The sequence below is a fragment of the Haliotis rufescens genome, unplaced genomic scaffold, assembly GCF_023055435.1.
Source record: "Haliotis rufescens isolate VD_foot unplaced genomic scaffold, xgHalRufe1.0.p SCAF_37, whole genome shotgun sequence".
In the NCBI taxonomy this organism is placed as follows: domain Eukaryota; kingdom Metazoa; phylum Mollusca; class Gastropoda; order Lepetellida; family Haliotidae; genus Haliotis; species Haliotis rufescens.
The window spans coordinates 3,222,925-3,236,665 of NW_025964079.1; the positions used below are offsets into that span (position 1 = coordinate 3,222,925).

A 13,741-nucleotide genomic window follows, 5' to 3' on the forward strand; every position below is an offset into this window, starting at 1 on the left:
AAGGTTTCAAATATTAGTTCTGCTAAAAGCAGGAGTACTTTGTACCATTCCGACTATATCATGAGTTTCTGAATCACCATCAAATAGTGATACCAGGTTTTGCGAAAGGATGAACGTATCCAGCCCTACCGCTACGCGGCGGCAACCGCCACAAACACATGCAAAGGCAAATAAGTTGTTAACCTAACAAAATCACGGGAACATATAGTACAAGGCAAAATAGGAATTTGCATCAGACATTTTAGTAGTTGATGCCTCAAATTTGGACGTGTCCTCCACATGTTAAAATCAAAAACAAATTTATGAATCTGTCATATGTAAAAGTAGTATTGTAGTGTGAGAAAAAAAAAGCGCTCAAAAGCGCTCAAGTGCAGTATTAAAATATTTTTATGTGACAAAAATAAAAGATATTTTGATTTTGATTGACACCAATAAATGCCAGCTTTCCGTGACAGATACAGCCGATCTTAAATATGAAGCATACGGCGTGACACCTCTGACAAGATATTGGCAGTAAATATTAAACATACCTGTGTACAATTAAATTGATTCACTTGAGTTATATAACACTTTATTGCGGAACTACTTTCTGTCTGCCTCAATAACAGGAAGACCTTGAAGACTAATAAATAGAACATAAATTTGTTCTTTTCAAGTCTTAAAGCTTGTTTATCCAATCTCGGGAGCAGAAAAAGAATGATATCGTTATGTCCTGGGGCTATTTTTAAGTGACAGCAAAACCAATTTTATGAGGGCGTAAACGCTATTTCCTGCATTTTGGAATCGTTTATCTTAGATTTTATTTGTAACGAATATAGGTAATTTATTTAGTATATTTTTTTATTAAATATATATAAGTGAGTGAGTGAGTGAGTGGGTCGGGTTTTACGCCGCTTTTAACAGTATTCCAGTTATATCACGGGGTGTCAGCTTAATGTGGGAGGAAAGCCCGAAGTGATGCAGGTCTCATACGTTTACCACTTCTGTGAAACCCACGAGCACGGGTATGGTGCTGACAAACCTAGAAACATCATCGGGGCAAACCGGGATTGAAACCAACAATCATAGGTTTTATGCCGTGCCCAAGGGACGCAACTCTGGACAGCGAATCGCGGCGCCTTAGACGACTGGGCCACCCGTGCCCCCTATTAAATATATATAAACGTGTTTCACCAACATATTTTCGACACAATGAAATACATATTCAATATAAAGTCACCATGTTATTGACAGAATCGTAGAATCTTGATCTTTGAATAAACCTTGAAATGTTTGTGACAAATCAGTTATAATTCAAGGTTAGGGTAATTCGACGGTTCCGCCCTCCAGCAAAGTCGTCAATCACTTCGTCAATGGCGATGGCAATTTCATTGTGGAAGTGGAGGAGTGCCACAAAGCTCATTCTCTCGTTGGTCATTGTTGACACGAGGTATGTCTTCATCCGCCCCATTGTGCTGAACCAACGTTCTGCAGTGGCAGAGTGACCAGGGTTTTCACAGCTATGATAAGCCATCTACCACTAAAATCCTAAAGTGCGATTTTCAAGTTAGACAATAAACATAACGTTCGAGCTTTTTGGGGGTGTAAAAAACATATTGTGTTTTTTGTTCGGTGTGAGCAATTGCTTTTCTGTTGCATTAGTAGTTCCGCCCCTGTATATCAGGTCACAAGATATTATCAACATGTTATTTGACAGGAATGCCAAATATCCCGTACATACTAGTTCGGTATGTTGTGCTAATTGGTTACATATTGAAATATACTCGCATGAACCTGCATGCACTCATACAATGTCATACCACTAAAAGGCCCGTGAAGATCCGGGGTAGAATAGGTCTTCAGCAACCCATGCTTGCCGTAAAAGGCGACTATGCTTGTCGTAAAAGATGACTAACGGGATCGGGTGGTAAGGCTCGCTGACTTGGTTGATGCATGTCATCGGTCCCAATTGCGTGGATCGATGCTCATGTTGCCAATCACTGGATTGTCTGGTCCAGACTCGATTATTTACAGACCGCCGTCATACATGTATAGCTGGAATATTGCTGAGTGCGGCGTTAAACAAAATGTATGTCTTAAAGAAACGATCATGCAGCATCCATGAAATATCAGTGCCTTAACTCAAAGCTTTAAATCTATAACATTCTTATTCATGCTCACATAATTCAAAGAAACAAGCCATTATTTCTTATATATATGATTGACGTTACGAGGGATGGCTGAAGTGTTCTCAGCCTAACTAGGAAGGATGTATAATACACCCTTAACAACTTGTATGTATTCAGTAAAAAAACATTTCATATGTGCAGGCCGCATTTGAACCAAATATACAACAAGGCTTGAGCTTGACTAGGTAATATCTGTTGATGAAGATGGTCAAAACTGGCTACCGTGCTGTCATCAAATATCTACAACTCCAACACCACCCCATGCGGACATGATGTCCACTTACGGAAGTCATGCCACTTCCTTTGCCGCTGTCCAGAGGTGATCAGTGGGGTTCAAGAGGAGAAGAGACAGCCTTATGTTCAAAGATCTGTGACGCCTTCAACTGCCATCTCTGAGCAAAATATTGATACAATATAGGATATGATTATGTATGATTGACGAGTCATAACCAATATCGTAGGAATATCTTACGAGAAAGTTGAGAACACTCTAGGCAATGAACTTGGCACGACACAGGTTTTAGCAAGCTGGGTTAAAAGGCTGCTGACTCCTGATAAGAAACACTCCAGGTCGTCTGAAGTGCGAATGTGCGTCATTTTGAAGCAGAGCCATCTGACTTTGATGAGCGATTTGTAACAATGACGGAGTGTTGTTTTCACGACTATCACCCAGAGACTCTACTGGAAACATCTAACGTGTCCTTCTCTGAAGAAGGCAAAGTCTCATCCAACAGAAAGAAGGGCGGTCGGGTAGCCTAGTGGTTTAAGCGTTTGCTCTTCACCCCGAAGACCCGGGTTCGATTCCCGACATGGGTACACTGTGTGTAGCCCATTTCCGCTGTCCCCCGCCGTGATATTGCTGGAATATTGCTAAAAGCGGCGTAAAACCATACTCACTCACCAATCAGAAAGGAATCCTACTTAATCGCCAATATATGTGGACCTCGGAGGAGATTATGTTGAAAAACACTCAGCAACTAACTCCGTCCAACATAGTTTGGTTCTGAACTTTTCCGTCACAGCTCTAGAACCCTTTCACCCTGTTGATGATCATTATATAACAATAAAGATAATATTCACACGGCATTCTAGATTACACGTAAAAAGAAAGGTAGCTTATAACAAGCAAAACCATTTTATTCAACAATCATTTAAAATGACCAACATTTACCATAATATTGAGGTAAGAAGATGATTCATGGCATCCCGCATCAGCGTAAAACGAATTCATCCTAGGTCAAATATACCACCCCAAAGCAGTTGATTGGCGTGATCACCGATCCATTCCTGAAATACAACTTTTTTTGTGAGGGATGTGGAGGTCATTTTGGTCTTTTTTATTCAGAATCCCAAGATGAATAAACGGTCGGGTGTCTTGAAATCCCTTTTTTGGATAAGCTGAAGGCAACTACTTATTTGTTGTCGTGTTTCATTTACAATGTCTTATTCCATTTTGTTATTTCCGCACTTTATTTATAACGCAGATTTAAACAGCAACTCAGGTATACCACTTCGTTGAAACCCACGAATATAGTGCTGAGAAATCAAGTGTCATAATCAGTATGAATATGGCATTGGAACCAACAATTCTGGTCAAAATCATCAATAAAATATTAATTAAAACGCTAGGATCCTTCAACAAACGTGATAATAACTGAACGCACCCTAGATAACTGGACAAGATATCAGTGACAGTTTGTTAGCAAATACCTGTATAGCATAAAAATACAAATTTCAAGAATGCTCTCGAGCAACAATTCAGAACCCTGCAAATGTTGAAATGAAAAGGTTATGGAAAGACCAGGAACCGTTCCTTCGTACTTATAATTTGGTATCAGTTATAAAGGTGTGGTAAATCACGGTAAAAGGTGAAATTGTGGATTCTAAAGATAATGAAACCAAACTTCTTTAACAAAACAGTTATCTGTTTATATCTATTGTGTATACCTCGTGTGCATTCTTTCAAGTAACGTTATGCTTGGAAAATCACCAGGGGGCTCGTCCTACTTTTGTGATTGATGGGAGATTTTAAATAGATTAATTAATTGTCAACCATCAACATACATGACGTTGTCATGAAGTAGGTTGTTTGAAAAACCCCATAAAGTACAGATTTAGTAACTCATTTTTGGTTTTTATCTGGTCTTTTAACAGTCATCAAATAACCTAACAATGGTACCTAACAGTGTTCACTAAAGGCACTAATATTTCTACGTAATCCATTACCATATCGTTGTAGATACTTCAGATACTATGTTCGCATTTCTACTTCTGTTCCATGAACCACTGATACGTATTTAAACGAGCTGAAACGTTAAATCCCTGGGCATGTAATCAAGGATTACATCGAGCGATTCCAAAAGGCGCGAGGACCTAAAGTAACACGTGATCCAAATTCGTCGAATTCCCTTTCTGCACATTACACCAGTGTTATAACTTCTTTTTAGGATTTACGGTAGTAACCCCAGCGATGTTCAACGCTTGGAATAAGTACACGGTGGCTAGATTTAAGTAACTCAGGGATCGTTAATTCAACTTTATTCAATAAATATGGAACTTATTTTATCTTGTTGCCAATCACATCATCGATAAGGTTATTAATGTGCATATAGTTATAATACACAATCAAAGATTGCATTTTAAGGTTCATCTAAGTAATTTAGTAACTGAAAATATCGATATGCACAAACATTCACCAACATCGTTTACTTTTGTACATCACCCTGTTCTGACAGATTAATCTGTTGGGTTGTCGGGAAGATGGACGGGGGTGCAGACACGTCTAAACATAGATTACAAGACTGAACATACATAAATGTCTCCTGCAAAGATCCGGGTTAGAACTGATCTTCAGTGTCCTTCTGTTATGACCTATTGTACTATTGTGTAATGTGTCCACGATCCTTCTCCTGTTGTTGTGTGATGAAGAACTTCTCCACAATGTCCGACGTTCTTCGTCAGCAATGGAAGTTAGCCTCCACCTGGCGTCCGGCCCGTGGCACCACCGGTCGGACATTGCTGTGTTGCCCCAGGTAACTGCCGTCAGACATCCGGGAACTCTGCAGTATCAGAAGCTGAAAACAGGTATTACCCTTAGTGTTAGTTGTTTTGTTTTTTGTTGTTGTTTTTAAGTGTGTTTTTATTTTATTTTTTTTTTTTTATAAAGATACATTATAAACCTATATTAGTGAGTGAGTGAGTTTGGTTTTACGCCGCTTTTAGCAGTATTCCAGCAATACCACGGCGGGGGACACCAGAAATGGGCTTCACACATTGTACCCATGTCGGGATTCGAACCCGGGTCTTCGGCATGACGAGCGAAAGCTTTAACCACTAGGCTACCCGACCGCCCCTAACCTATATTAATATAAACGGTTTGGAGATACCGTTTTTATTACGTATGTATTTCAAAGTGATCAAGCGGATGTACCTTGTCATGGGTGATATACGTGTGGCCAAGTCGCATAAGGCGTCGCAATTCGCCGTGCAGAGTGGCGTCCCTTGGGCAGATCAGAAAACTATGATTGTGGGTTCGAATCCCGGTTGGCCCAGATATGTTTCTAGGTTTGTCAGCACCATACCCGTGCTCTTACCAAAGTGGTAAACGTCTGATATCTTCGGGCTTTCCTCCCACATTAAACTGACATATCAATATATATCAGTCATGGCCTGATGAGACTGATATATCCGTGATATATTCCTGGACTGACTCACTCACTCATGGATGATATCTATAAGGTGTCATTACCTTGTCACGGCTGATAAATACTGGGTCCTTCATCACCATCCAGCGCACAGACTCAGAACACGGAGGCGTGGTCAGTGACCCGTGGTATGCATAGAAGTCCTTCTGCCATGGAAACAGCTGACGAACATCCACTGAGAAGGGTATCTTGTTGCCTGAAAGTCACAAAACAGGGGTCAGCTATAGGTACTACTCCAAAGAGGTTCAAGAACACCTTGGCATGACAGATGTACTATAGTCATATGAACAAATCTGATGTTCTTGAACTTTTGCTACTACAGTAAACTACGTTTATAACGAACACGCTTATAACGAACTGACGGATATAACGAACTATTTCTTGGTCCTGTCCATTTGCTGTATATATTCCGTATTAGCGAACTAGGGTTATCACGAATTAAAATTAGTGGTCACTTTGAATTCGTTATAACCGTAGTTCCCTGTAGTATATATTCATTATGTACTTTATGTCTCCTAGAATGGAATATACTCTTGTCTTGTTCAAACTATTTGCTATGAAACGTCATATCATATTCATTTAATGGTTTCCGCTAAAGAATTTCCCAACTGTGCCTGTGCGCCGCACTCAGCAATATTCCAGCTAAATGATGGCGGTCTGTCAATAATCAAGACTGGACCAGAAAATCCAGTGATTGACATTATGAGCATCGATCCATGCAATTGGGATACGATGACATGCATCAACCACGTCAGCGAGCCTGACCGCCCGATCCCGTTAGTCGCCTCTTACGACAAGCAATGTCGCCTGTTACAGCAAGAATTGGTTGCTGAAGACCTATTCTACCCCGGGTCTTCACGGGTCTTTGTTGTATGAGGAGACAAGATGTGATCGAGTCGTCGGACTTAGTGCCGAGCGCCAGACAGGGCAACAACAAGTACCATCTTTTTAACGTCTTTTTGACGCGGCCGGGGATGGAACCCCGGACCTTCGCTCTCCGGGCGGACGCTCTACCACTAGAGCACGGAGGCGGTCTCCTCAATAAACAAAACTAATACGTAAATGAACGTGTATCGTTGACTGGGTTTTCTCTATACTTTTCCGTACTTGGTTTGCATAGTCCAGACCCGAGTTATTTACAGAAAGCCGTGATACAGGTGGAAAAAGCATTAAATAACATTGTACACTTACCTTTACCTCCAGCCAGCCCGCAAACCCGTATGAGACGGTTCATTTCAGCATTTGGGGACACGTGGGACAACTGTGAGAAAAATAAGTCAGCGAGTGAGAACGCCACTTTCAACTATTTTATATCAAGGCTGGGTACAATGTGTGAAGCCCATTTCTGGTGTCTCCCGCCGTGATATTGCTGGAATATTGCTAAAAGCGGCGTAAAACCATACTCACTCACTTATATCAAGGCGTGTCGGTTTAATGTGCGAGGAAAGCCCGAAATGATGCAGGTCTCAGACGTTTACCACTTTGGTGAAAACCACGTGCTTGGGTGTGGACTTGTCAAACCTAGAAACATTATCGGGGCGAACCGGGATTCGAACCTACTGTCATAGGTTTCTGGCGCACCCAAAGGGACACAGCCCTTAGACGGCTCTCTGTCTATTCTGGAAATGCTGCAAAACTCTCTAACACAGAATGTTTTTGGTACTTTGGCGATACGGTTTGATATTGCCACATAAAGGTGTTAACAGTAACTTGACAAAGAACATAGCTTTAGCAGGACCGCTGAACAAAACATTGAAGAAGGCACACCCATGGGAAGACTAGTGGATAATAAATTGGTAGATTGGCGGAGCCTCACACAGTGAGTGAATGAGTATGGTTTTACGCCGCTTTTAGCAATAGTCCAGCAATTTCACGGCGGGGGACACCAGAAATGGGCTTCACACATTGTACCCATGTCGGGAATCGAACCCGGGTGTTCGGCGTGACGAGCGAACGCTTTAACCACAAAGCTACCCGACCGCCCCGAGCCTCACACAGAAGGAATTATTTAATGGTTATTTTTGTAGCTGTGAACATTACATGATGTAATACATTCCACAGAAACTTTTGCAGTGTTGAAAATATCAGCTCGTTGGGCTCCAAAGCTGTGACATTTGATCTCTCGATAATCTAGCTCTGTTTGAATTTGATCCAGAAAGGTTCTTGCAACGATTTGAGATTATGAATGGTGCTGAATCCAAACAACAATCAAAACAGTCAGAACGTTTGACGTCACCACCACCAAAGAAGGCAAAGACTGTCTATCAGCTGGAAGGGATGTGGACTCCGAGTTCTGGGATGCCGCGGGTGTCATCGTTGTGAACGATCTTACAAAGGGCCAGACAATAAACGGAGCATAGATGCTGTACCTTTGAGGCAATTACGGGAGGAAATGAAGGCGAAGAGACGGGGAGCTGAGAAAAGCTGTGCTCTTCCATCATGACAACGTGCTACTGCACAACACATAACCATGGCGACAATCCATGAGTGTGGCTTCAGCTCCTTCAGGAATCGCCATATTCTCCTGATCTGGCTCCGTCAGACTTCCATACGTTCCCAGACATAAAGAAAGCTCTTTCCTGAACCCATTTTGACTCGACCGATGACGTCATAGCTGCTGTGGAGAACATTTTGGACAGCCAAGAGAAGGACATCTTCTAAACTGGAGGTGGCACGGGTGGCCCAGTCGTCTAAGGCGCCGCGATTCGCTGTGCAGAGTTGCGTCCGATGGGCACGCCAGAAACCTATGATTGTGGGTTCGAATCCCGGTTCGCCCCGATTATGTTTCTAGGTTTGTCAGCACCATACCCGTGCTCGTGGGTTTCACCGAAGTGGTAAACGTCTGAGACCTGCATCACTTTCCTCCCACATTAAGCTGACACGCCGTGATACAACTGGAAAACTGTTAAAAGCGGCGTTAAACCAAACTCACTCTAAACTGGAATACAATCCTTCCAATATCGTTGACAACAGTGTACCAATATGGAAAGGGTCTATATTGAAAGATAAATCAGTTTAAAGAATTTAGATCAAGTCTTTTTACGCGAGGCTCAGAAATATCAATCAACTCTCACATACCTGAAGGAAAATTCCAACAACAGCGAGGCCATCATGTCGCTTGACGGCCTCCGACACGCTACCGTACTCCCTCTTGTAATGGACCAAGTGAAGCTACAGGAGACACAAGTAAACTGTATAGAGGTCATGTTTTAATATGTCATCTTCTATCAATCCTATAAAGGCTTTCCGAGATTATTTGTTCTGCTTTATATGGAATTACGTAGCTCCATAACCAAATATCAAAGTATTGAACATCTTAAGGCATTAAAGTTTGTGTAGAATTCAGCTTTGTCTGAAGCGGCTGTTGAGAGAACTCACATCATTTGCAAGTTTCTGTGCTTAACAATCGGCAATCTTTCTATATTTCCATTGACCAAAACGAAAAGCTTGATAAACTGAGTGGGTCGGGCGGAAAACCTCCTGGTCGACATGAAAAAAATAAATAAATTAAACCAGTGCCTGGCTATTAAAATCTATAAATCAGGACATAATAAGGTGTGACATAAGCTGCATCACCTACCTCTCCGTCGTAGCCCACGCTGTCCACCTCGTGCTCTGAGCCATGTCCTGTGCGGTTACCCGCGTGAAAGTGCAGCTGCGCCAGGACATACTCTGAACTCTCCCAATAGGGAACTCCCAGCAGTGCCGGGGATACACTGTTGCTAAAGTCTATAGACACCGCATACCCTGTAATGAGAAGAGAGAAGTGACTGTAAAACATGTGCTGGTTGTACGTGTAGCCATGTCACAAGACCCTTTGTCCATATCAAGTTTGTTTCATAACATTGTATTTTCTAGTTGCAGTGAGGTTTTTATAACTGTGTCTGCAGTATCAAAAGTTTCTCGGTCAATGAGAAACGGCACTATAAGACAAATGTTCTTCCCGGCTTTCTTGAAATGTTGAAATGGTAACGTCAATCTTGAAATATTTATTTGAAAATTATTAAGGCTTCTCTTGATACAATACTATAAGTTGTAGCAGGATCACTCGGGTTACATGGGGTGTGATGCGTCCCGCGTTAGGTTTTATCCCACGAGCCGGATCCGAATTTATCTCGCCGACATGTTGTAATGTGACATTGAAAAAGAATTAACACAAACTCAAAATTGATAGAAAACAGCTGTTCATTTGAGTTGAGGTTTACTCCTGCTATGTCACGTGACTTCCATTGACTCGGAAAAAGCGTGCGGATTTTTGGTTTGAAGCGGGGTATAAGGGATTTATTCTGCCTCTCAGAAATCCACGTGCAGTCTGTATTGCTCGTTGTGGGGTATAAGAGACTAATTCCCCCACTGAGAAATGTATTACCTTCCAATGTGGGTTACACAGTATTTTATCAAGATCACGTGGACCAATCAGATCCCATCATTCTCCAATGGAGGTATGATAAGATTCTGTTCCAAACGTTTATGCTGAATTTAGCGATACCAGAAAATCAACTTGGTCAATAATAATCAGTCTCCCTTTTCTGCCGAGACAGATTCCCTTAGTCGTAAAACGGAAAATAGAGATGGAAATTATATGAATGGATCACTGAAAACCAGGGATGACACCAGGTTTGTTTGTTTGTTTGTTTGTTATTTAACGCCGCACTCACCTATATTCCAGCTATATGACGGCGGTCTGTAAGTAATCGAGTCTGGACCAGACAATCCAGTGATTGACATCATGAGCATCGATCCACGCAATTGGCATCGATAACATGCATCAACCAAGTCAGCGAGTCTGACCACCCGATCCCGTTAGTCGCCTTTTACGACAAGCAAAGTCGCCTTTACGGCAAGCATGGGTTGCTGAAGACCTATTCTACCCCGGATCTTCACGGGCCGATGACACCAGGTGTTCGCATGTCCTGCTTTACCATAGGCACCTGCTAATCACATATTTTGCAAAAGAAGGGTTCCTCTTCACACCACGTGCTTTATACGTCTATCTTGAATGTTGACCGTTTGTCATGTATGGCTGTTAACTAGTGATGTTGCAACTGTATTTGGACGAGTCAATTACATTTGTTCAATAGTTACAGCCCTGAGAGTGTTATATAGCTTATAAAGACCTACACATGTTATATATCTGACAATGACCTACCTGTGCAATATTGCTTACAATGACCTATTTTATATATATCTTACAATGACCTACCTGTGCAATATTGCTTACAATGACCTATTTTATATATATCTGACAATGACCTACCTGTGCAATATTGCTTACAATGACCTATTTTATATATATCTTACAATGACCTACCTGTGCAATATTGCTTACAATGACCTATTTTATATATATCTTACAATGACCTACCTGTGCAATATTGCTTACAATGACCTATTTTATATATATCTTACAATGACCTACCTGTGCAATATTGCTTACAATGACCTATTTTATATATATCTTACAATGACCTACCTGTGCAATATTGCTTACAATTACCTATTTTATATATATCTTACAATGACCTACCTGTGCAATATTGCTTACAATGACCTATTTTATATATAGCTTATAAAGACCTACCTGTGTTATACAGCTTCCCTCGTATTGGCCCGACAGGTTCCGTGGTATACCTTATCCTGTGTGACTGGCTACATTTACAGCTGGCGATTTCAATATTAATAGGAGACTGCCATTCGCCCACACAACAGTCAGCCGCAAGTGTCCATTTGGAAGGACCTGCACAGATTAAAAAAATCCCTGTACATGTTTTGTAATATGAAGGGTGAGTGAATTTTGTTTAACATCACAGTCAGCAATATTGCAGCTACATCATTAAATAAATTTTATGTGTGTTTGTTTGTTTGTTTGTTTGCGGCGGTCTGGAAATAATCGACTCTGGTCCAGACAATCCAGTGATTGACATCATGAGCGGGTCATACATTTTAACCATATGATTCTCCTTTAATTGGGCAGGATATGCTCATCTTTTCGTGAACACCTGGTATCGTCACTGTTTGGTAGTTATTCATTCATCTTAAACGGCAACACCAGAGAATAACCAGTCTCCATTATCCGACAAAACAGATTCCTTTGGGCAAAAAGGCAAAATAGGTGAAAATTATATGAATGGATCATTGAAAATTAGTGATGACACCAGCTGTTGGCGAAAAGGGTTAGCATCAAATCAATGATTTGGGACCGCCTCCGTGGTCTAGTGGTAGAGCGTCCGCCCGGAGAGGGGAAGGTCCGGGGTTCGATCCCCGGCCGCGTTATACCAAAAGACGTTAAAAGATGGTACTTGTTGTTACCCTGTCTGGCGCTCGGCATTAAGGCGCTAAAACAAGGACTGGTCGTCATACCAAAAGACGTTAAAAGATGGTACTTGTTGTTACCCTGTCTGGCGCTCGGCATTAAGAGGCTAAAACAAGGACTGGTCGGCTCGGAGTCAGTATTCTGTGTCTCAGTGGGGTATTTATGTTAAACTGCGGCATGGTATCTCAGTGAGCTAGCACTATAAATCGGCATCAGTCCGGACTAGTACACGCAGACACACACACACACACCTGCATACACGTCGCTATATAAGTGCAATCATCTTGGGCGCGACGTTAAACCCAATTTCACCTCACCTCAATGATTGAGACATTTGTTATGAACATGGAAATGGTTCGAGGCATCAGTTTGAGGACAAGCTACGCGGTTTCATCCGATTCCGGAGTCCCACCAAGGAGGCTCTTCTCCTGCCTCAAGAGGCGCCAAACTCACCGTCATCCGCTACTGGGTTGTAGCTGAATCGTGATGCCGCTGCTGCAATGGCACATTGTTGTGGAAGGCGCACTCTGCTGTCCACATGTTTGTTGATTCCAATATCCAAGAGTTTCGACGGATCAGCAAGGACGGTCACAAACAGAAGCAGAATTCCCCAAACAGACGACATCTCTAAAATCACAAAACTTCCAAGAAAAGTCCACTGAAATTTTCAGTTAGGTTTGCGTCAGTTCTTCGCCGACGTGAAATTAAGTCCTTGAAGAGAGTCTGGTATCTCCAGGAGCGAGCCAACAGTGGGGTCTCGAAAGTGAATTGATAGTGTGACGGTGACGTTGAAATCCCACCGCTACAGCCCCACTAATGGCCTCTCGTTTTCAAGAGAACAAACTGACGTAGAATTCTCGCGGCCTTATATATCGGACATTGCTCTTCTCAGCAACTGTCAAAACATGTGATTGATAACTATTCACAATGACGGATCCAATGTCGTCTGCTCTTTCTTTTGAACCTCTGCCAGCGGTGGGGTTTTCAACGATGATATCAATAGCTCAGCTCTGACGAGGGGGTTTGGCCTGACAGTGATAAATCGAAAGGCTGCTCGTAAATATGGCGGAAAAGTCTTTTTCTTTTACCGAATATCCTCGCGCAAACGCCCAAGCGTTGATGTTTTTATCCCGTTCATGTTCTGCTTGTCACTGGTTTTCCTGGACCCGATGTTGTTGTTTTTTTGTCTGTCTTTTTTTTTATTACGGGTTTCTGAGACCCGATGTTCTTTTTGACAGGTCTGTTATAATCGTGTAGTCGTTGCACAAAGCAGGTCAATATGTAACGAAGGGTCTCGTTAAGCAGATGTACGGTAGGCGTCAATCATCCGGGCCATGAACAGTTCGCCTTTGACAGACTTCAGTCAGCTCGGTAACCCTACGCGGCAACAGAGGGGACAGCGTCCTCGTCTTTACAGTGGGCAGTTGCGAAGTACAAGATGAAACTAAAAGTTTCGCAAGCTAAAAAAATCCCCCTTTTATAGTCTTCTTCTGAATGTATGCTAATTTATCATCCTTATGAGGGAGTGAGGGAGTTATGTTTAACGCCGCTTTTAA

The 13,741-nt window shown here is 42.0% G+C and overlaps 1 protein-coding gene across 1 annotated transcript; it reads right to left on the bottom strand.

Annotated features, from left to right (window-relative positions):
• Nucleotides 1-3,284: 3,284 nt before the first annotated feature.
• LOC124144363 (carbonic anhydrase 2-like) lies at nt 3,285-13,108 on the bottom strand. Its single transcript, XM_046513730.2, has 7 exons — nt 12,639-13,108; nt 11,454-11,609; nt 9,453-9,619; nt 8,951-9,043; nt 7,064-7,133; nt 5,917-6,068; nt 3,285-5,242 (listed from the first exon to the last, which is right to left on the bottom strand). The coding sequence occupies exons 1-7, from the start codon at nt 12,808-12,810 to the stop codon at nt 5,126-5,128; spliced, it is 927 nt and encodes a 308-aa protein (XP_046369686.2). The 5' UTR covers nt 12,811-13,108; the 3' UTR covers nt 3,285-5,125.
• Nucleotides 13,109-13,741: the final 633 nt, after the last annotated feature.

What these genes read in the sequence shown, in the direction of transcription:
- LOC124144363 (XM_046513730.2), bottom strand. Translation starts at nt 12,810, where the DNA reads ATGTCGTCTGTTTGGGGAATTCTGCTTCTGTTTGTGACCGTCCTTGCT. An exon ending in TTGTTGGAATTTTCCTTCAG is followed by an intron (nt 7,134 to 8,950) that starts GTATGTGAGAGT and finishes TTTTTCTCACAG; the next exon opens with TTGTCCCACGTGTCCCCAAA. An exon ending in CGGGCTGGCTGGAGGTAAAG is followed by an intron (nt 6,069 to 7,063) that starts GTAAGTGTACAA and finishes TGTGACTTTCAG; the next exon opens with GCAACAAGATACCCTTCTCA.